General features: G+C 36.3%; 1 protein-coding gene and 1 pseudogene across 1 annotated transcript; both read left to right on the top strand.

Annotated features, from left to right (window-relative positions):
• The first annotated feature begins 2263 nt into the window (after positions 1-2263).
• Positions 2264-8683, top strand: LOC109182142 (disease resistance protein RML1A-like). The gene is made up of 5 exons (XM_019332215.1): positions 2264-2874; positions 3699-4800; positions 4886-5314; positions 5385-6332; positions 7447-8683. The coding sequence occupies exons 1-5, from the start codon at positions 2396-2398 to the stop codon at positions 8146-8148; spliced, it is 3660 nt and encodes a 1219-aa protein (XP_019187760.1). The 5' UTR covers positions 2264-2395; the 3' UTR covers positions 8149-8683.
• A 391-nt stretch (positions 8684-9074) lies between these two features.
• LOC109182144 lies at positions 9075-17301 on the top strand (annotated as a pseudogene).
• Positions 17302-22066: the final 4765 nt, after the last annotated feature.

Below are 22066 nucleotides of genomic sequence, written 5' to 3' on the forward strand. Positions count from 1 at the left end.
AAGTGGCTACAATGTAATCTCTCCATGGTAGTAATCTTTGAGCTGACCGTGCATTTTTCTAAACATTTAATTATGGTAATATTTTTCAAAATAATTGTTGCATGATACAATGCATACTAATTCTTGGGACCATTTTATTTTGTAAGATATTTTTACTCCTAGTGATATGGAACGTATTTCTAGGATCCCCATTAGTCATAATATGAGGATTCTTGGTATTTGCAAGGGGATCCAAGGGGTTGCTAGGGTTAAAAGGCACATTGTTGGAGATTATGAGAACAATGCTGGAGATTTTGATAAATAGATTCCTTTATGAAAGATTAAAGCCCAAATGGAGGTTTTTTATGTGGAGAGCCTAATTGATATCCTTCCCACCATTACAAATTAAACTTATTATAAAGAGAGTTGAAGTGTATCCTTCATGTTTAATGTGTGGTCTTGTTCATGAAAGAACAATGCATGTCCTAATCTTGTGTGACTTTGCAAAATTAGTTTGGCATGAATCCTCTATTCCTATCTCTAATGTGGTTGGTAACAATATTTTAGTGTTGCTATAATAAACTTATTATGTGTATAAAATTAAAACGGAATAGCATAGCTCATACAAATATGTATATTGTATAATGAACCGTTAGTAGAATTAAAATGATACTTTTATATATGAAATTAATTTGAACAATAGATAACTCATACAAATATGTACATTGTCAAATGCTTTCAAAAAAAATGTACATTGTCAAATGAACCTATGGTAGATAGAATTAAAATAATATTTTAGTGTTGTTATAATAAACCTATTGTATGTAAAACAAATGAAACTGGATAGTAGTAGTGTCAAATGAACAGTAACTATTGAATATACGTTATACAAAATAATATACTTTCAGTACTCAAATAATATATTTTCTCCGAATACAATGTACACTTTTAATATACTAAAAGTACATTATTTATGTATTGAATATATATTATTTGATAGTATATGGTCCACACAATAATGACTGTTACTTCTTAAAAGCGAGAGTAAAAACGGCATGCACGAATTTAATCTATCCATGGTAGGTGTATGTGGAGACTCTAGGCTACAAGAATTTGTATTTTAGAGGTTTTGGAAATTGGGTACAATAATGTTCCCCTTATCAAGCATATTACATACTACTTTTTTTTTTTTTGAACAATATTACATACTACTTAAATGATCCTTAAAGGCAGGTCTGAATTTGTCCGAATGTAAAATTTTTAATTTTTATTGGTTGTCAAAAAAAAAAAAAAAAAAAACCATAGTCATCACCTCCGCTCTTGTGTAGTAAGAATCAAACTTATAATCTTTCAATATGAGAATCATGCAGAGATTATTTTTAGCAGTATGAAAACTTATAATCGATATTTGATTTGTTTATTTATGAGTTAATATCCAATATAGTCATCGACTATAGTGATTTTACTCAATTTAGTCTTAAATGACTTTTTATGTTCAATTTAGTCATCGACTTTGATGATTTTACACAATTTAGTCATTTGTTCAAAATTATGTTAGTTGATTGTTAGAAATAGGGTATTAATGGTAATTTCTCATTACTGCTACTTCTCTACTGCTTTTCTAAGGGCTGTGCACCCAAATCCAACTAAAAAAACTATTCAAAAAAAAACTGTATGCAAATATTTATTTAGGGTTGAAATTGATTTGGGGATGAAGATTTCTATTTCTGCGTGGAGTTTAATAAGGGGAAGAAGAATGAATCATCCCAAATGGGATGAAGGATGAGACATTACCATTAAAACCCTATTTCTAATAGTCAACTAACAGAATTTGTAACAAAGAACTAAATTGTGTAAACCCATCAAAGTCGATGACTAAATTGAGCACAAAAAGTCATTTAGAACTAAATTAAGTAAAATCACTATAGTCGAAAACTATATTGTGTATTAACTCATTTATTTATTATTATTTTTTCATTGGATCTTCTGTTTAACAAATAATAATAAATAAATAAACTAGATGTAGACAAAACAAAACTATTTTGATTATAATTACTTTAAAATATATTACTATGTAAGTGAATTATAATAAATTAAATATTTAGTTTAAGGGTAAATATGTCCATTTAACATTTTAGGGGAAAAACAGCTACTTTAATAATTTAGGAGGAAAAAATGCTATAGGTATATAACTCAGAGAGAAAAAGTGTCATTTTCCCTTTCTTTTTTCAATCTGTGACGAGTCAGCGCGTATGGATCGAGTTGACCTGTTTTGACATAATTGAGATTTGAGAAATTTGCTCTTGGCAAACTGGTTGACTCACTTTGTCTTCTCTTCCATTTCACTATCCCTCATTAAAATGGTGGGAATCAATTGCTACTCTGCTAAAACCTCATTAACGACCCACAGTATTCAATGGACGGTGAACAACTTCAATCTCCACCTTCTTCCTATCACGTCTTCCTGAGCTTCACATCCCAAGAAGAATCCGTCAACACTTTCACCGATCACCTCTACACGGCTCTGGAGCAAGCAGGATTCAGCTGCTTCAGACAAGAAGACGGCGGAACTGACGGGCAAAAGGCAATCCAAGAATCGAAGGTTTATATTGTCGTGTTGTCAGAGAATTATGCACGCTCAAGATCCTGCCTTGATGAACTGGCGATAATTCTTGAGCGGAAAAGGGGATTTGGACATTATTGTGCAGTTTTGCCTGTTTTCTACCGAGTGGATCCTTCTGATTTCAGGAAGCTCAGGGGGAAAATTGGTGAGGCATTGAATTGGATTGAGGAGAATGGAGGGAGGCAATGGAAGGAGAATGTGAAAAAGTGGAAGCAGGCTTTAATGGAAGTTGCAGACGTGGGTGGGATGATCTTACACAACCAAGCTAATGGGTAGGGCATTTTACTATCTCACAACTCATATTTTAGCATCTGAAGCAATAATGAGCTTAAGATTTAGTAGTAACTCATTTATCTGTGGCCGGTAAAGTATCAAGTCCATCAATTTGTGGCCCGGAGATTGTTGGGCGGTCCATCAATTCGTGGCCAAGGGATTGTTGGACGGAGGCAGGTGAAAGGCCAAGTCCAATCCAGTCTCTAAAAAATGTGGTGGCGGTATATAAAGAAATAAAGTTGTGCTCTAGGTATAGTTTTTGGCGTAATGATAAGCGCTTTGTAAGGATCAAGCGATTGCCCACTTATGCCAAAAATTACCCTTTACTGGCCTCTGGCCAACATTCCCCCAGCCACCGGGTACTAGACTTGTTCTTTACCGGCCTCTGTCCAACATGCTTGATCCTAACAAGTGGTATCTAAGACTATGCAGTTAAGACTAGCTTTTGGCGTCAAGGGCGAATCCAGAAAATTTTTCCAGTGGGGTGAAAGATTAAAACAAAAATGATAGTATGAAAAATAAAAATGAAACACTAGCATAGCCATAAATATTGTTGAATATGGGCGAACACCTTATATTATAAAGAATATAAATGAAAACACTAATGAGATTCAACCCCATGATCCTGACACTCACACACCATTATTCCCACCATATTCTTCAGAAGCTTATTGCCATTTTAGCTGTCTTACATTGCATTCTGTTTTCAAATGCTTACATTACTCAATTTTCTGCAGCATTAAGATTTTTAGTCTGTGCCAAAAGGATATAGTAGTTCAATCATTTATGCTGCTTTCTTTTACCTTTTGAAAAAATCTTCCAGGCATGAATCTAAATTCATCCAGAAGATCCTTAGAGTGGTTGAAAATAAACTGAGCCGGCCAGCCTTGAGCACTTCTAATAAGCTGATTGGAATACATCGCCGAACTGAAAATATCAATTCATGGCTACAAGACAGATCAACTGATGTTGACATTCTTGTGATTTGTGGGATGGGTGGTATAGGAAAGACCACCGTTGCCAAATATGTATTCAATCTGAACTATCCGAAATTTGAGAGGAGCAGCTTCCTGGCAAACGTTAGAGATATGTCAAAACAGCCAAATGGTTTAGTCACTCTTCAAAGACAACTTCTATATGACATTCTCGGAAGGAAGAAGGAAAAGGCATTCTTTGTTGATAGAGGTATAAACGAGATTATAGATGCTGTAAGTTGTAAGAAGCTTCTTCTTGTCCTTGATGATGTTGATCAACGTGATCAATTAGATGCATTATTTGGCATGAGGGATTGGTTTTACCCGGGAAGTAAAATTATCGTGACAACTAGGGACAAGAGGTTATTTAGACCTTATGAAATTTATAAGATGTATGAGCTTGAAGGTTTGAATAGCTCTGAATCAATTGAGCTCTTGAGTTGGCATGCTTTTGGTCAACACCATCCTCATGAGGGCTATTTGGAATATGCAGAAAAGGTTGCAAGTCAATGTGGTGGACTTCCGTTAGCCCTAGAAGTTATCGGTTCTTCTTTGGCGGGAAGAGATGTTGCTCAATGGGAAAGTACGATAAAAAAGTTGGAAGTTATCCCCAATCATCAGATCCTCAAGAAACTTAGAATAAGTTATGAGTCCTTGGAAGATGATCATGATCAGAATTTATTTCTGCATATAGCTTGTTTCTTTGTTGGAATGGATAGGGAATATACTGTTACAATTCTAAATAGTTGTGACTTTTACACTGTTGTTGGGATTCAGAATCTCATTGATAGAAATCTAGTAAAAACCAACGAATCTAGCAAGCTGACTATGCATCAAATTATTCAGAATATGGGGAGAGAAATTGTTCATCAAGAATCACCCGTTGAGCCTGGAAAGCGCAGTAGACTATGGCGTTCCAAGGATTCCTTTAATGTGTTGCTGAGAAAATCTGTATGGAACATTTTCTTTCGCCGACTTTCGTTTGTTTTGTTTGTGTTTTCCCATTCTCATGCACATATTTTGTTCGCATTTACAGGGGACCAAAACAGTTCAGGGTATGATACTTGACATGGATATGCTCAACGAAGATGGATCAGCAAGGACAACCTTTCCTTTTATTCATTTCAAGAAACGCAAACTTGAGTTTCTTGAAAACTCATGTGCTCAAAAATGTAAAATGCAACCTAAGTCACCCTTTTATCTATGGAATCTGTCACACAGTACAGAAGTTTCCGAAGAACAAATCCTAAATACTGATGCATTTGTGGAAATGCACAGATTAAGACTGCTCCATCTCAGTTATGTCCGACTGATTGGATCGTACGAAACCATTTCTAAGAGACTAAGATGGCTATTCTGGTTAGGACTTCAGCTTAAATGCTTACCAGCTGAATTTTCATTGGAAAGCATAGTTGTAATTGAATTACGCTACAGCAGATTGAAGCAAGTTTGGCAAGGAACAAAGGTATGGCTTTATGCTTTAAAGTTTAACCTATAGTTTAGGATTTCTTTAATACTTCTTTCCACAATTTCAGTCCCTCAGATTTTTGAAGATTTTAGACCTCAGTCATTCATACGATCTTTTGAGGACACCTGATTTCTCTGGTCTCCCGAGTCTTGAAAAATTGATGCTTCAAAACTGCGTAAGTTTAGTTGAGGTTCACGAAACGATTGGATTTCTTGAAGCACTAGTTCTTTTGAACCTCAAAAATTGCAAAGAACTTTGGGGGCTACCGGATAGCATTTGTATGCTGAAAGGTCTCGTGACACTTAATATATCCGGTTGCTCAAATCTTGAATACATTCCAATGGATATCGATAAAATGGATTCACTGAGAGAGCTATATGCCGATGGAACTGCAATAAACCAAGAAGTATCTTCCAGAGACGGGGTTAGATCATGGCATGCATTCTTGAGATCTTGGGTGTGGAAAGGAAGGGTGTTCCCTAAAATTTCACCGATATTTTTACCAAACTCTCTAGTTACTTTAAGCCTTGCCAATAGCAAACTATCTGATGATGTTTTTCCAATTGCCTTTAGTAACCTCTCCTTACTAGAGCATTTAGATTTGGGCCAAAATCGTATTTCCTGCCTACCAAACAGCATCAAATATCTTACTAGGCTCCTAAAGCTAGAAGTGGAAAGTTGTGAAAGTCTCAAATCACTTGTTGGATTGCCCAACATAGAGCATCTGAATGTAACCAATTGCTGGGCACTCGAGAAAATATCATACCAGTCAAGATCGTCGAAATTGAAGGACCTGATTTTGTCAAATTGTATTGCTCTAGCTGAAATAGAAGGAAACTTTAAGTTAGAACCACTAGAGAATACTGATGTGGAAAGGCTATGGAACTTGGGTTTATTGAACTTCAAACCAATGGAAAATGTTTTGATTGGTTTTACATCCAAGATTCTCAGTTATTACAGGATATATTCGCAAGGCTGGATCCCTTCAAGAAAGATAAGGAAGCTTCCTCCTCAGGTGAGTGTCTCTTTGTATTTCTTTCACTGCATAGTTGTAAGACCTAAATCCACATAATCCTTTTACAATATTTATCTGTTTGTGATTTCATTCTTTTATGATAAAATTTTCAGCTCAACAAGATCTCTAAATAAGTAAATATTATAAAACAATTCACCCTAGTTGTGGAAGGAAATCTTAAGAATGTGCTTTATCTTAGCTATTTGTATATGTTAAGAGTTCTACATTGAAAAAAAAAGATGATAGAACATATGAGTTTATAAGACCATATGTTAGACCAGTCATTATACTATGGACCATAGTTCACACAGTTGTGTGGATTGAAAGTACATTATTTTGTATATTATAATGTACATTCAATATACAAATAATGTACTTTTAGCATATTGAAAATGTACCTTGTATTCAGGGAAAGTACATTATTTGAGTAGTGAAAGTACATTATTTTGTATAATGTACATTTAGTACACATTAATGTACTGTTAGTATATTAAAAATGTATTTTTTTATGGTCTACACAACACTGTGTGGACCATGGTATATAAAAATTTGCCAGGTTAGACTAGTTAATTGATTGGATTCTGTTTTTAGTGTGGTTTGACCATATATATTATACCTCAGTTGAGTGACATTGGCTCAATCTTAGATAATAACATGATATGAGAGCCTGTTCGGTCCACTTTGTGTTCACTCGGTTGTCTACCTGTGGTCTCTTTATCCATGAGCACGAGTGTCTACCTGTGGTCCATTACGCAGACTATATGATCACATCAAAACACATTTAACTTAGAGTTCTACATGTACTCTCAAATCTTATTCACTTAAATTTACTCTGATGTGGCGAGCATTGATAGATTATTTTCTTCATGTGGCCCTTGTAAAAGTGTTTAAATCAAAATTTTAAATGTGGGAGTAAAAGTTGGGAGTAGAGAATGGAAGTACTATAGTATTTTCCTTTAACTTATTTACATGTTTGGTAAAACAACTCTATGTAAGTCCTTCGATTGTAGTTTGGTTCTTAGGTTTACCAATTTCCATGATGTTTTTTCCTAAATAGTTCTCTATGATTTTTTAGTTTATAGCTTTGTTAAAAATGAACATTTTTATTTTGTAGGGAGTCTCCCAACCTGGCATGTTTAGCACTTTTCTTCCTGGGGAACATGTGCCTTGTTGGTTCAGCTCAAAGTTCTTCACAGAACCATATACATCTATTCGAATTCCTTTCCTACATAACTCTAGAGTTAAAGGCTTGAGCTTCTGCGTTGTGTATAAGCGATCTAAGCTCGGGGAATCTAAACGTACTAACGCGATGCGCCAACAGCTGACGTTTTCCAAAGCACTCGTTGCTCGACAGAGAAGTCTTGCCAGGCCGCCGCAGAGAGGCATAATAAGCAGGCGTCTCACATATAGGCCTTTGGAGAATAAAGAATACGAAACAACCTTTGACTGCCCGTGCATTACAGTGGAAAATGTGACAAGATGTTCGAGGTGGTCGAGGCAGCCGGTGTTCTATGGAGTCCCAGATGGCAAGGAAGGGATGATGTGGTTAAGCCATTGGCGGTTCGGGAGAGAGTTGAGTTGTGATGATGGTGTGGAGGTCTCAGTTAGTGGTGGAGATGGCATTATAGTGAAAGAGTTTGGAGTAAAGGTTTTGTACTTGGAGGAGGAGGGGGAGGGTTTAGAATCAAGTATGGTGTGGGTTAGTGAGTCATGCAGGGAAAGGGGAGAAGCATATGGGTTTTCTGTACGCCTCCCTCCTACTTATCGTTCCCTTCGCCGTGCTCGGGAGTCATATTTAGATTCGGTGCCTCATTAGAATTTACAAGTCTTTAGATGTGCACCTAGTATGGTATTTCAAGCATTCAGCAACTCGGGTTCAAAAATTATGTGTTATGTGCTTATAAATAAATTGAATGCATGTAATATGTTACCTACAAGCACATAATATGCAGTTATGTTTGTAGTTAACATATTCGGTGGATTTCAATTTATTTATAGGTAAATAACTGTAAATACATAATCTCATTGTCACTTTGAATCAAAGTCCACAATACAAGATGAGCTAAGTATAAAGCTTTAGCATACGTGTCTACAGAAGTTACGTGGCTAGTTTCTCTTTCGAAGGAGTTTGGTGTGTCTTTTGCGGCTCCACCTAAACTTTGGTGTGATAACTTAGGTGCCACTTATTTATGAGCAAATCCTACCTTCATGCTGACACAAAGCACGTTGAAATAGACTGTTCGTGATAAGGTTGCTATAGGTGAAATCTAAGTCAATTTTATCTCAACTAAGAATTAGCTTGCTGATATATTTACTAAGCAACTCTCGCGCAAGCGTTTTGCGTTTTTACGAGACAAACTCAATGTTGTGGGTCACCAACCTTGTGCTTGAGGAGGAGTGTTAGGACTCTATTATTGTATTATATTAGAACTCTATATTTATGTTCTATACAGTTCTCTCTTAATGATTATTCGAGACTTTCAGTTCTCATCATGGAAAATACTACTTCTAATTCCAAATTTTACAATTTTGATGTTAACATTTTTATTTGGACCCACAGAATAAAGATAATTAATCATCAATTATTACATTATTATTGAGTAAAAGCAAGATAGCACATGTAGTTGAACTTTAAAGTAATAACTAATAATCTGCCAAAGTGTACTTAAAATTACAAAAAGCAATCAAGTGGAACTAACAAGAATAATAAATTCGAAATGGTAGTGATGAAAACCATAGGCATAGGCATCCAGCATTCCAGCCTCACTGATTTGTACCCACTGAAACATTCATCTCCCCCAACCAACCCAACATTTTCAGTGTGCCCTCAAAAATATATAACTTGCACTACTACTTTTATCATCTCTTCATACCTCCATTTTCTCAACCTTAGCTGCTTTTATCTCCCTAATTTGCTCCTTGTTATCATCTTTAGCTAGCTCAATTTTCTCAAAGATGTCCTCTGTGTTTTCTTCGGCTCCTGTTGGTGTTGGCGGATCAAGCTTTGTTGGCCTCAAACGCACCCTTCTTCCTTCCAACTACTCCATTTCTTGGAGCTGCAAAGCAGTTTCCAATGGCTCCAAAACTCTGTGTATGAAGGTAAAATAGTATATGTTTCGTACTTTCTCAATCTTTTTAAGCTCAAAGAATCAATGTCCCACCATTAGAATTGAATTTTGTAACCGCGCATACTCATATGGAGTGGTAACAGATGTGTCATGTCTTTTTTTTTTTGTTTTCATTAGTTTGTTAGAGTTGATCTTGTTAGACTAAAATATCACATGCACCATATAATATGTGATTACAGGATCGACTAACCTCCAGCCATAGTCTTCTTGTTATGGTTGAGCGATCCGGACTGCTGCAGAGATAACGAGTATTTTGTCTCTCACTTTACTCAGCTCTCTCTAGATGGTGTATGAGGTATGTAATGTGAGCAGTGAGAGGACTAGTGACCTTATATAACCACTGGCCATCATTGTGGTTGATTGTCTTTAGGTCTCCTAAACCCTAACCAGACTCCTAATCATAATGGTAGTCTAGCTATTAGGTTATTAGTGTTGCACCACATATCAAATACTGAATATTATCATAACTTATCCTAATGTTATAATAATAGTAACGGATAAACGTTACATTCTCCCACTTGGTGCAAGCACTACCACTCAATAACAGAAAAACACCAACCATAATGATATGTTCTCATTAGCACGAGTAGTATCCATTATGATCAAATGCAAACTGCCATTGAGCACTTAATTAGGAAACAAAACCCAACGAAATAAACCTTATGTTTATTCCAAGTCCCTGAAGTACATTTTCTAATCAATATGAAGCAAATGAAGGTGTACACACTTAATTGAAAAAATGTCTGAATGCCAAAGAATTTTAAACTGAATGTATATACAAATTCCATAGTGGGAAAAAGTCCCATTTTCTGAACCAGATCCTTGAATTTAACTGAAGGCATGCATTTAGTCAAGGGATCTGCTGACACCAACTCAGTATGAATGTGTTCAAAGAATACAACTTTATTTTTGACACGCTCCCTAATTGCTAAGAACTTGATGTCGATGTGCTTAATTCGACTCCCACTTTTGTGGTCTTAGCTAGGAAGACTGTAGCTGAGTTGTCACAGTAGACTTTCAATGGCTTAGATATAGAATCCATAATTCTAAGCCCAGAGATAAAATTCTTTAGCCAAACACCCTATGAAGTTGCCTCGAAACTAGAAACGAACTTGGCTTCCATGGTAGAAGTAGCTATTAAGGACTGTTTAACACTTCTCCATGAGATAGCCTCACTGGCCATAATAAAGACGCACCCTGAAGTTGATTTTCGAGAATCAACACAGCCAGCAAAGTCCGCGTCTGAATGACCGACAACATCTAAATTGTCCGTCTGCCTAAACCCAAGCTTGTAACCTTTGGTTCATCTTAGATACCTTAGAACCCTCTTTACAGCTCTCCAAAAGTCTTAACCCTTAGCTATGGGAGCAACATTAGATGAACAATTTTGCACATGAAATCTCTCTAAAACTTTGTTTATATAGGTTTCTTGAGATAAACCCAGTATACCCCGGGACCTATCTCTACGAATTTTAATGCCGATAACGTAAGAGGCATCACCCATATCCTTCATATCAAAGTTCTTAGAAAGAAATTGTTTCACGAAGCATCCCCTTATCATTGGTGGCAAGTAAGATGTCATCCACATATAAAACAAGGAAGCAAATTTCACTCCCACTCACCTTCTGGTATATACAGTTATCTGAGGGATTTTCAACAAAACCAAATGAAGAAATTACCCCATCGAATTTGATATACCATTGACGGGAGGCTTGTTTTAAACCGCATATGGATTTCTTAAGCTTACATACTAAATGCTCACCACCCCTAGAAGAGAAACCTTCAGGTTGTTTCATATAAACCTCCTCTTCTAGATCACCATTTAGGAAAGCGGTTTTCACATCCATTTGTTGCAACTCAAGATTAAAATGTGCAACTAATGCCAGAATGACCCGAAGTGAATCTTTCTTTGATACAGGAGAAAATGTCTCCTTGTAATCGATTCCTTCTTTTTGAGTAAATCCCTTGGCAACAAGCCGGGCCTTGTATCTCTCAATGTTGCCTAATGAGTTTCGTTTAGCCTTAAAGACCCATTTACAACCAACGGCCTTGGCCCCATTAGGCAACTCAACAAGATCCCAAACTCCATTGTCCTTCAAGGAATTCATTTCATCTTTCATGGCTTCCAACCATAAGTCAGACTGTGTACAATTTGTGGCTCGAGAGAATGTTTCAGGATCATCTTCAGCCCCTATGTCAGATTCTTGTAGATACGAAACATAATAACTAGGAACTGTTGATCGCCTTATCCGAGTAGACCGTCTTAAGGTTGGACCTCCACCGCCTTGCACAGGCTGCAGGTCAACTACCTCTTCAGGAACTGGTGGCAGTTCTTGAATTGGTTCAGTCTGCATCGGCTCAGAATCTTGCTGTATATCCTGAGTTGGTTCAACCATTGGTTCGAAATCTAGTTCAGGCGGTTGCTGTAAGTCCTGAACTGGTTCTTCCAAAGGTTGATCCTCAACAGTTTGCGGAATCTCAACGGTAGGTGGTATATCTGCAGGCAGAACTAAAGGAGCACTGCGGATAAGTACAACCCCACTAGATGACGTAGAAGGTTGAGAGTCAATATGATCGAAGGAAAGAACTAAGTCCTTAAACCGATCACTCCCACTAATCAAGTCATCTTCAAGAAATTTAGCATTCCTTGATTCCACTATCCTAGTAGTATGAGATGGACAATAGAATCTATAACCCTTAGAGGACTGTGCATATCCAATAAAGAAAACACAAATCGTCCTTGGGTCAAGTTTCTTCTCGTGTGGGTTATATATCCTCACCTCAGACGGACATCCCTAAACACGCATATGTTGCAAACTCGGTTTCCAACCTTTAAATAACTCAAACGGTGTCTTAGGGACAACCTTGGTTGGAACACGGTTTAATATATACGTTGCCGTCTTAAGTGCTTCATCCCACAACGACTTAGGAAGCTTAGAGTTGCTAAGCATACTCCGCACCATATCCAGAAGGGTCCGGTTTCTTCTTTCAGCTACACCATTTTGGTCCGGAGAACCAGGCATGGTGTATTGGGCAACAATCCCATGCTCTTGAAGAAACTTAGCAAATAGACTAGGTGCTTGCCCATTCTCATTGTATCTACCATAGTATTCACCACCCCTATCAGACCTAACTATGTGTATTTTCCTGTTACATTGGTTTTCAACTTCAACTTTAAATGATTTAAAGGCATCCAATGCTTCATGTTTATGATGAAGTAAATACACATAGGAAAAACTTGAGAAGTCATCAATAAAGGTGGTGAAATATTTCTGACCAGGTATTGTCATATCAGGACAACATATGTCAGTATGAATAATTTCCAACAACGTTGTACTTCTATTGGCACCTTTCTTTGACTTGTTTGTCTGCTTACCCTTAATGCAGTCAACGCAAGTCTCAAAGTCAGTATAGTCTAGAGTAGAAAGTACTCCATCCTTTACCAACCTTTTAATACGCTCAAGGGAGATATGACCTAATCTCCGATGCCACAGCATTGAGGAATTGTCGTTAATACTACACCGTTTGGTGCCGTTTTGAACATGTAAAGAATTGTAAACTGAATCATTCTTTAATTTAAGACGGAAAAGACCATTAGACAATGTACCAGTACCAACACAAGTAAAATAACAAAATAACTTGATATTATTGGTATTAAACTCAAAAGAATATCCGAAGGGTACAAGTCTAGATACTGAAACTAAGTTCCTAGAAAAACTAGGAACATAAAAAGTCTTTTCTAATGTCAATACAAAGCCATTGTCCAAAACTAAATTGCAAACTTCGACAGCTTCGACTGGTGACGCAATCTTGTTTCCAGAGAAGATGCTACACTCAGTTCCCGTTGGCTGTCTCAATTTTGTCAAATCCTGCAAAGAGTTTGCAATGTGGATTGTTGAACCAGAGTCAACCCACCAAGAATTAGTATTAACTTCTGACATATTAGATTCGAAACAAACAAAAGAAGATGGAACATACCCAAGCTTAGCCACAAGCCTTTGTTCCTCCATTGCACACATGGTTATCAACTCATTGATAGACCAGTCCTCTTTATGTGTGATGTAGGAAATCTTAAAAGGATTGTACTCCTGAGGGAGGGTATCAAGTGCAAAAAGCACCAAATAATCATCTGGTAGAATGATTTCCAACTCCTTTAATTGAGCCGCAATATCCCTGAGTTGCATAATGTGTTCACGCGTTCCCTTGACAGTGGAAAGACGCAAATTTCTCAACTTCATGATTAGAGTCATTGCCAAAACTTTCTTTGATTCAATGAAGTTATCATCGATAGCTTTGAGCAAGGGTTTCGCTTTCTTAATGTCCTCAAAGCAAAAACGAATTTTTCTAGAAATTCTTGACTTAATGAAGAGCACACATAATCCATTGGATTTCTCCCATTGTGCGCGAAGCTGCTTGGCTTCGCCAGTGCTTTCTTCAGTAACCTCAGGGGGTTCCTCATTGAGAACAGCGTAATCCAACTCTAATAATCTTAATTGCAAGAGAATAGCATCTTTCCATTCTTTGTGGTTATCTTCATTAAGGATTGGAACATTAATTTGTGTTTGGGTGCCAGGATGAGTTGCTGTAAAGAATAATAATTAATGCTTGGTTAGAATTTTCGAGGCACAAAAAATTAGAGAGAGATACTGAAGTACATAATATTACCAATGTAAAATTATGCGAAAGATAAATTCGGATGCCATAAAAATTGCATGTGGGCTAAATTTTTACGCATAATGAATTTACCAAAACTGAATGGTGGAAACGGAATGGGTGCGATTTTAATTTTTCCACCCTTAATGACAAAACTACCAAAACTATATGCCGATACATAATCCCTGTGGGCAAATTATGATCATAGTATGGTATTTCATCCTAATTAACCCTACAAATATAACAAAATTGCCTGTGGGCTAAATTTTGCCATATCACGCAGAGTGAATTACAATATTCTTGCATTAACTTTATGTGAGTAAAACTTAATATGTAATTTTGGAAAAATTAAAGATGCTGTGGCTACTCTTTAATTAACCAAAGAACATAATCACATTAGCAAGAAAACCTAATTAACAAACAGATTAAACCAAAATATGATAGACAATCCTTAGGTATACTCCCAGGAAAGTTGGTCGAGACGAAGCTCGGTTAAAAACCAACTCCTTAGACAGAGTAGCATCGCAAGGGGACTAGTAGCAACAAGGCTTTTAAGCCAGGGCCATAGAACTAGTATTCCTCCCCAAGAAACTTCCCTAATTCATGTGTTCTCATTTTTTGAAGTAAAATCGTTTGAGAGATCTAAAGAGTAGTTTCACCTATGGATAAGGCTTTGAATAGGTTAAAACTACGAATTGTTTATGTACTTAATGTGCTTTAGGAACTTTATAAAACACGAGTGGAGTAATAACTGAAGGTTGAGTAATAATATGCATAATCTAACCTGAAAGGCACTAATTCACCTAAAAGGCACTAATTCAGGCATAGCATATAATTCAGACCTAAAAGGCTCTAAATTTTTCTTAATGAACATGTTTTTCTACAGGCATAATTATAACAGTCAAATAATTATTGCAATAAAGAGATAAATAGCATGCTCAGATTATGCATATTACTCACAAATACTCCACAATTAAATTGCAACACTTAATACAATTTAAACTGGAAAACATTATTAAATTAAAATTCAACTGAAAAATTAAAACTGAATAATTATTCAAAGTTGAATAATAATTTAATAATAGACTTAAAAAAAATTTCAATTGGATAATTTAATTAGAAGAAGTCCAAATATGATGAAGATGTTAAACTGAATGAATTGATGTAGTGCAAATATCAATTCAGGTTTGACCCAAAACCATAACAGGCCCAAAAAAAAAAAAATTTATAATAAATTTTTTTTTTAATGAGCCCAGGTCTAGCCCAAATTGGGCCAGACCTGGCCCATTAACACATCATCATCATCTTCTTCACTAATCTGCTTCGTGAAGAGGCAGTGGCGCAGCGCAGAGACCAGGGAGGTCAGCAGCATCGACGATCAGCAGCCAAGGGTCGCCGACGTCACCGCAAGGAGGTCAGACTGCGACAACGTCGCCGGGAGACCCAGCGTCGCTGCCGCCACCAGCCCGCAATGCAACACCAACGCCACCGGCCGCCGTCTTCCGTCGTACTACCGCGATGCAACCCAGTCCAGCCGACGACGTGCAGAACACGGCGTTCCTTGAGGCCGTGCCTTCGTCGCCGATTGAGCTGCGCCATCACCGGAAACCATCGTTGATTGTGCTGAATGAGAAGACGACGGGAAAACGACGGAAAAAAAACATCTATCTCCTCCAATCAACAATGACCGCCGGTGACTGAACACGTGCGAAGCAGTAGGCCAAAATAATTATCCAATTTTTTTTTTTTTTTTTTGTTTCTCAATGCGGAATAAAAACTTAATTTCCAGCAGCCCAGACAATATAATTGCATACTAAAGAATATTCACATAATCTCAATTATATAACAAAGTATATAAAATATGCAAATATTTAAGCAATTAAAAAAACTAGGCAGAGATTATTTATGGCGACTGATACCAACTGTTAGACTAAAATATCACATGCACCATATAATATGTGATTACAGGATCGACTAACCTCCAGCCATAGTCTTCTTGTTATGGTTGAGCGATCCGGACTGCTGCAGAGATAACGAGTATTTTGTCTCTCACTTTACTCAGCTCTCTCTAGATGGTGTATGAGGTATGTAATGTGAGCAGTGAGAGGACTAGTGACCTTATATAACCACTGGCCATCATTGTGGTTGATTGTCTTTAGGTCTCCTAAACCCTAACCAGACTCCTAATCATAATGGTAGTCTAGCTATTAGGTTATTAGTGTTGCACCACATATCAAATACTGAATATTATCATAACTTATCCTAATGTTATAATAATAGTAACGGATAAACGTTACAGATCTGAGATGATGTTTGTATGTTTTGTTGATTAAAAATTTGTTTTGGGGGCTGCAGACTTGGAATCCAATTGATAACAAAAGGTTTGAGACACTCTCCTACCTTCCCCCACTCTCACAGGAATCTATTGCAAAGGAAGTTGATTACATTATTAACAAGGGATGGATTCCTTGCCTTGAATTTGATTAGGTATATATCTGCTAAGATCAAGCCCTTATCACTTACGCCATAAGCTATAACTACAGGCCTTAATTGAATTTGTCACCTGGTTCTGATACCACTTATGTCAAAAACTATAGCTAGTAGTTAATGCTTAACTTTATTTTCTCATACAGCCACACACTTTCTAAAGCTAAGGTGCTAGACTTAACTTTTATCGTGTTCTCTGCCTAACAATCCTCCTAACCACATAGCACTTTATTGATCTCTGCCTAACAATCCCTTAGTCATATGGTGCTAGAGTTAGTCCCTTATCGATCTCTGCCTAGCTAACAATCCCCTAGCCCTTCCTTTTTTTTTTTTTTTTTTTTTTTTTTTTGGATATTTGAAATTTGTGTGGAATTGAATTGAAGGTTGGAAGGCAGCACAGGGAAAATAGCCGAATGCCGGGATACTACGACGGCAGGTACTGGACGTTGTGGAAACTGCCAATGTTTGGGTGCACAGATTCATCTCAGGTTCTGAAAGAAATGGAAGAGTGCAGAAACACATACCCAAATGCTTACATCCGTTGCCTTGCATTCGACAATGTCAAAAAGGCTCAATGCATGTCTTTTATCATTCACAAACCAAGCGCCGCCTCCCCCTCCGGGCCTGATATGAATACCAAAACAAGTCTGCACAGCTCACTGATTTAATAGATAGTATTTGAGAGGAGAGATCAAAATTCAAAACACAATCACGGTATGAGAATTAAAATTTTTTGCACTTTTGGTCCACGACTATAGTGGCACTATCAGAATTTATCCACGACTTTCAAACCTTACAATTTATCCGTACCCAAATAGGTGACAAGTCAAGTTTCTAATCATTTTGGCGCCAGTTATATCTTGTGTGTCTAATTGTCTATCCCATCATGCTTGTTGTTACTTTACCTATTTGAATAAGGACAATACTTCGCAATTGAATAGAAGACCTAAGCTCACCATATAAGATTTGACTTGGACTTTATTATTATTATTATTATTTTTGCCACAATTAGTCATGTATTTCAATTGTTGTCACTCAATGTTTAACAACGAATATTAACATGTTATTTAATTAATCATTCAAACTTCTTGCCCGACATGTAATTTCTCTCTCTCATACTCTTTATTAATTAAAGAGAAAATGGCGAGTTTGGTCCCTGAGTTATAATGATAGTGATGGCTCAGTCCCTGAGTTATGATCGTATCTAGTTTTAGTCCCTCAGTTATGAGCGAAGTGGCGCATTTGGTCTGCGACCGTTAAAACTGACAGAAAAATTAAAAATATTTAAAATTTTAGGGTTAAAGTAGGAAATTCACATTTTATTCCCTTTCTTATATTGAAACCACTTTTGCAACATTATTTTCAACCACCTAGCACTCTATTTCAAGGTTCTTCAATTCCAAAAGCAATTCAATAATCTTTGTATGACTTGTTAGTAACCTGAGCCTCGTATAAGGAAACTGTGACTTAGTACAAACAAGAGAATACTTGATCATTGTCTTCAAGCATGTAAAACACACCATCCGAAAAGTTTCTGATTTCCCTTACTAAACATAATGGTAATCAAATCATAACTTTTGAAATACAAGAAGATATCAACTTTCTCAGATTATTTGTATGACAAATTCACCAAGGGAGTAACTTGAGATTTTTAGTACGTAAAATTCTTTCTTAAGCTCTGCAGTAACTTAATCAAGAATCGTATATCCTGACAATATATGAAAATTATATATATATATATATCACCTCCTTTGTCTTCTTAAAAACAAGTGTAATGAATGAGGAACCTAAGACTTAGTTATGAAAATTTTAAAAACTTTTGTAACTTCTAAAAACGATTATTGACTAAACTACTGTATATGAAATTTTTTTACATACTAAAAATCTCAAGTTATTCCGTTGGTGAAATTATCATAAAAGTAACATGAGAAATTCAACATCATTTTGTATCTTAAAAGTTCTGGTTTGATTACCTTTGTTGCTTGGTAAAGAAAATTGAAAATTGATAGGATAGTGTGTTTCACACGTCTGAAGATAATGATCAAGTATTTATTTGTTTGTGCTAAGTCTTAAGTTTGTTATATGAGAGCCAAGTTCCTAACGAGTCATACTAAAGTTATTGAAATGTTTTTAGAATTGAACAATCTTGAAATAAAAGGATAAGAAGTGAAAAGTAATGTTGTAAAAGTGGTTTTGATATAAGAATGAGAATAAAATGTGAATTTCCTACTTTATCTCTCAAATTTTAAATATTTTTAATTTTTCCGCCAGTTTTAACGGTCGAGGACCAAATGTGGCTTCGTTCATAACTGAGGGGCTAAAAATGGATACGGTCATAACTCAGGGACTAAGTCAGAACTTGGGTATAACTCAGGGACTAAAGATGCAATTTTCCCTTAATTAATTAAATAATGAAATTACATGTTAACCCTTTTTATTAATTAAGCAGTAAAATATAATGATAGAAATTTAAATAAATGACTAATTGAAACAAACAAATGAACGACAATATGATATAATGAAGCAAAATTAAAAGAGGATGACTAAATTAAGGGTGTGTTTGGTTGGTGGGTTTTGCCCATAGGAATGGATATGAAAGTGATTGTTGTTGTTTGGTTGATAGGTTTTTAGAACACTACTATGAGTTTCGAATGCCCCATCAATTGAACAACTCATACCCAAATAAAATAAGGAGTAAATGCCCAAAATGGTCCCTCAACTATAGCTAAATTCACAAATTGATCATCGACTTTCAATTTCAACCAATTAAGTCCTTAACTTTGCAATTTTAACAAAATTTAGTCTTCTGTCTATTTGACCGTTTGTTGACTGTAATTTTTGAGGATATATTTGTAATTTCATGGTCCATCGTCGGTTTTTAAGGTCCCGAATGCATTTCCAAACCGCACTATTAATTTGAATCCACTGTCGAAAGCAATCTACCAAATTCGATCGCCTTTCTTCATCCTCCCATTGGATTCAATGTAGTTGAGACGTTGAGTTCATACCAGAGCGAAAAAGACAACGTGTTTCCGAATCGGTGCAACATCATCCTAGAGGCCCCCACGTGCTCCGACGAGAGCTGCAGGTTCTTCTGGAGATCGTCGATGACGGCACGGCCGCCGGCGTTGATGTAGAAGTGTTCGAAGGCCTGTTTGAAGTTGGGAATGTAGGGTTTCCATATGGGATTGAAGATTTTTCGGCCGATTAGGGTGAAGAGGAAGAGGAGTTGCTCCAACACTGGGAGAACGAGCGAGCCGATTATGGTTATGTTGGATTTGAGGGCTTCGCCGGCGGTCTTTTGAGAGGTTGATTCCGACTTTCCCTTGCGGATCTTCTTGCTCGTAAACGTAGCGGTAGGCTTTGTCGTCGGTGTCCTTGTGCATGGGGACCACGTGCATGAGCCGGTAATGGGCCCGACCCGAATCGTGCTTCTTGTTGGACACGAGAATCACGATCAACAAAAGGTCAAATTGATGGAGGACCAAATCGTGTCAAAATTACAAAGTTAAGGACTTAATTGGTTGAAATTAAAAGTCGAGGACCAATTTGTGAATTTAGCTATAGTCGAGGAACCATTTTGGGTATTTACTCTAAAATAAGGTTTCATTCCCTTATTCATTCTCAAGCACTACTGTTAGTAACAATTCTCACTCCACCCTACTACCAAACATGTTAAATACTTTCACCAAAACCCATTACCAAGTATTTGATACCCATTCCGATTCTGATTCCTATGTGCGAACCAAACACACCCTAAATGTGGAAATGTCACAATTATCAATTATTAAAATTGAAATTTACTCATAATTAATTATTGGATGGTGTAGCATTGTGTCGTATCCATGGTTGTAAAAATCAAGCCTATGCTCTAGGCAACACCCGACCGCGTCGAGGAATGCTGAAATCGGCCTCCTCCGCGGCCAGGCACCTAGGCAGTCTAGGCGGTCGAACCCTAATTTTATTTATTTATTTATTTATTTATTTTTTGCGAATAACCTCCTAAAAAAATAAAAATAAAAATAAAAAATCGGACGCCTAGGGGCCTCTTAGCGTCTTTTTCAACACTGATCGTATATATGCATATACCCTAGTTTGCAAGTTTATGTTTATACGTGGTAAGACCATATTATAAATTTTTAAAATTTTCATATACAATTTTAAACGAATCAAATGTTTGAAATAACTTTTTAAATAATTTAATTATTATATTTACAAGGTAACTCAAACATGTTAATTCCTTTTCTTTCTTTTAAAAAAAAAAAAAAAAGCTTTTCTAAAAAAGTTTAGATTTTTTTTTCTGTTAATTAATTTTTTTTTTAAAAAGTTTAGATTTTTTTTTTTTTTTTTTAAAAATAACCAACTCAGATATATTAGTCATGTAAAATTTTCAACCAAAGTGGAGATACATCTAACCACTCTGAATGTGATGATTACACCCCAATCGCTTTGGCAAGCGAATGAGCAACATGGTTACTATCTCTACGAATATAATAGATCTCACAAAGTTTAATAGAACTAATAACAAGTTTACAGGCATATGCAATTACCCTAACATAGGAATGATAAAGAGCTATTCATAAGCTTTGAACAAAAAACCAACTGTCTTATTCCAGCATGCAGAATGTTAGAAAAACTCCGCCTCTTGATCCACGTAAAGGCTTCCCGAACTGCCATGGCTTCCACAATCAATGGCTTTTAGAAACATCTACTATAATAATATCAATGAAAAATATTAGATGTCAATAATAACTGTTAGCCCAAAAACCAGCAGAATGCTTTAGTCACGAGAATTAAGAATAGCCAACACAACAGATTCTAATGGTTTCAATGCAGAGATAGAGATGTCAGTTCAACTAAGGTGAACATCAAACGTCAGAAAGTGCAAAGTAAATTTTACATGAAAATATGTGACAGGAGAAAGCATGAGAGAAACAGTGAGGACTAACGAGAACAGTAGCGATCGGTGTGAGACCGTGGATCGGAGAAAGCAGTCACAAAGTTGAGCACTTAGTAGAGGCATTCGCAAGGTGAGAAGAGAGGCGAATGCAAATGACAGAGGTGAAGGTGAATTCAAATTAGGGATTTACATGGATAGAAAAGTTATTTTACAAATAATTTGCAACAAGTTGATAAAAACGCTAGTGTAAGCAGCTTTTTATATTTTGGCTGATTGACCAATAAGTCATTTAACAAACACTCCAAATCAACTTATTTATCAATCAAACAACTAAACTGAGTCAAATCAGTAAATTTTTTTTTTTTAGCTTATCAGCCACTAATCAAACACTCTTATAATATATATTTTTTGAAAAATGAAGAATTTTTTGAAAATCATTTTGTGAAAAACATTTTTCATATTTTCAAATTAGTTTTAGGTAAGCTTGTCAAATGAAGCCTCAACCGCGTCAAATTGGATGACATATTTGAGTATCTTGCCTTTATTTATTTATCTCAATTACAATT

Source organism: Ipomoea nil, unplaced genomic scaffold (assembly GCF_001879475.1).
Source record: "Ipomoea nil cultivar Tokyo-kokei standard unplaced genomic scaffold, Asagao_1.1 scaffold1043, whole genome shotgun sequence".
NCBI classification, from domain to species: Eukaryota; Viridiplantae; Streptophyta; class Magnoliopsida; order Solanales; family Convolvulaceae; genus Ipomoea; species Ipomoea nil.

Excerpts from the sequence above, each read along its gene's own strand:
- LOC109182142 (XM_019332215.1), top strand. The coding sequence starts at position 2,396 with ATGGACGGTGAACAACTTCAATCTCCACCTTCTTCCTATCACGTCTTC. Across the intron at positions 5,315-5,384 it reads AAGTTTGGCAAGGAACAAAG|TCCCTCAGATTTTTGAAGAT; the intron begins GTATGGCTTTAT and ends CCACAATTTCAG. Across the intron at positions 6,333-7,446 it reads TAAGGAAGCTTCCTCCTCAG|GGAGTCTCCCAACCTGGCAT; the intron begins GTGAGTGTCTCT and ends TTTATTTTGTAG.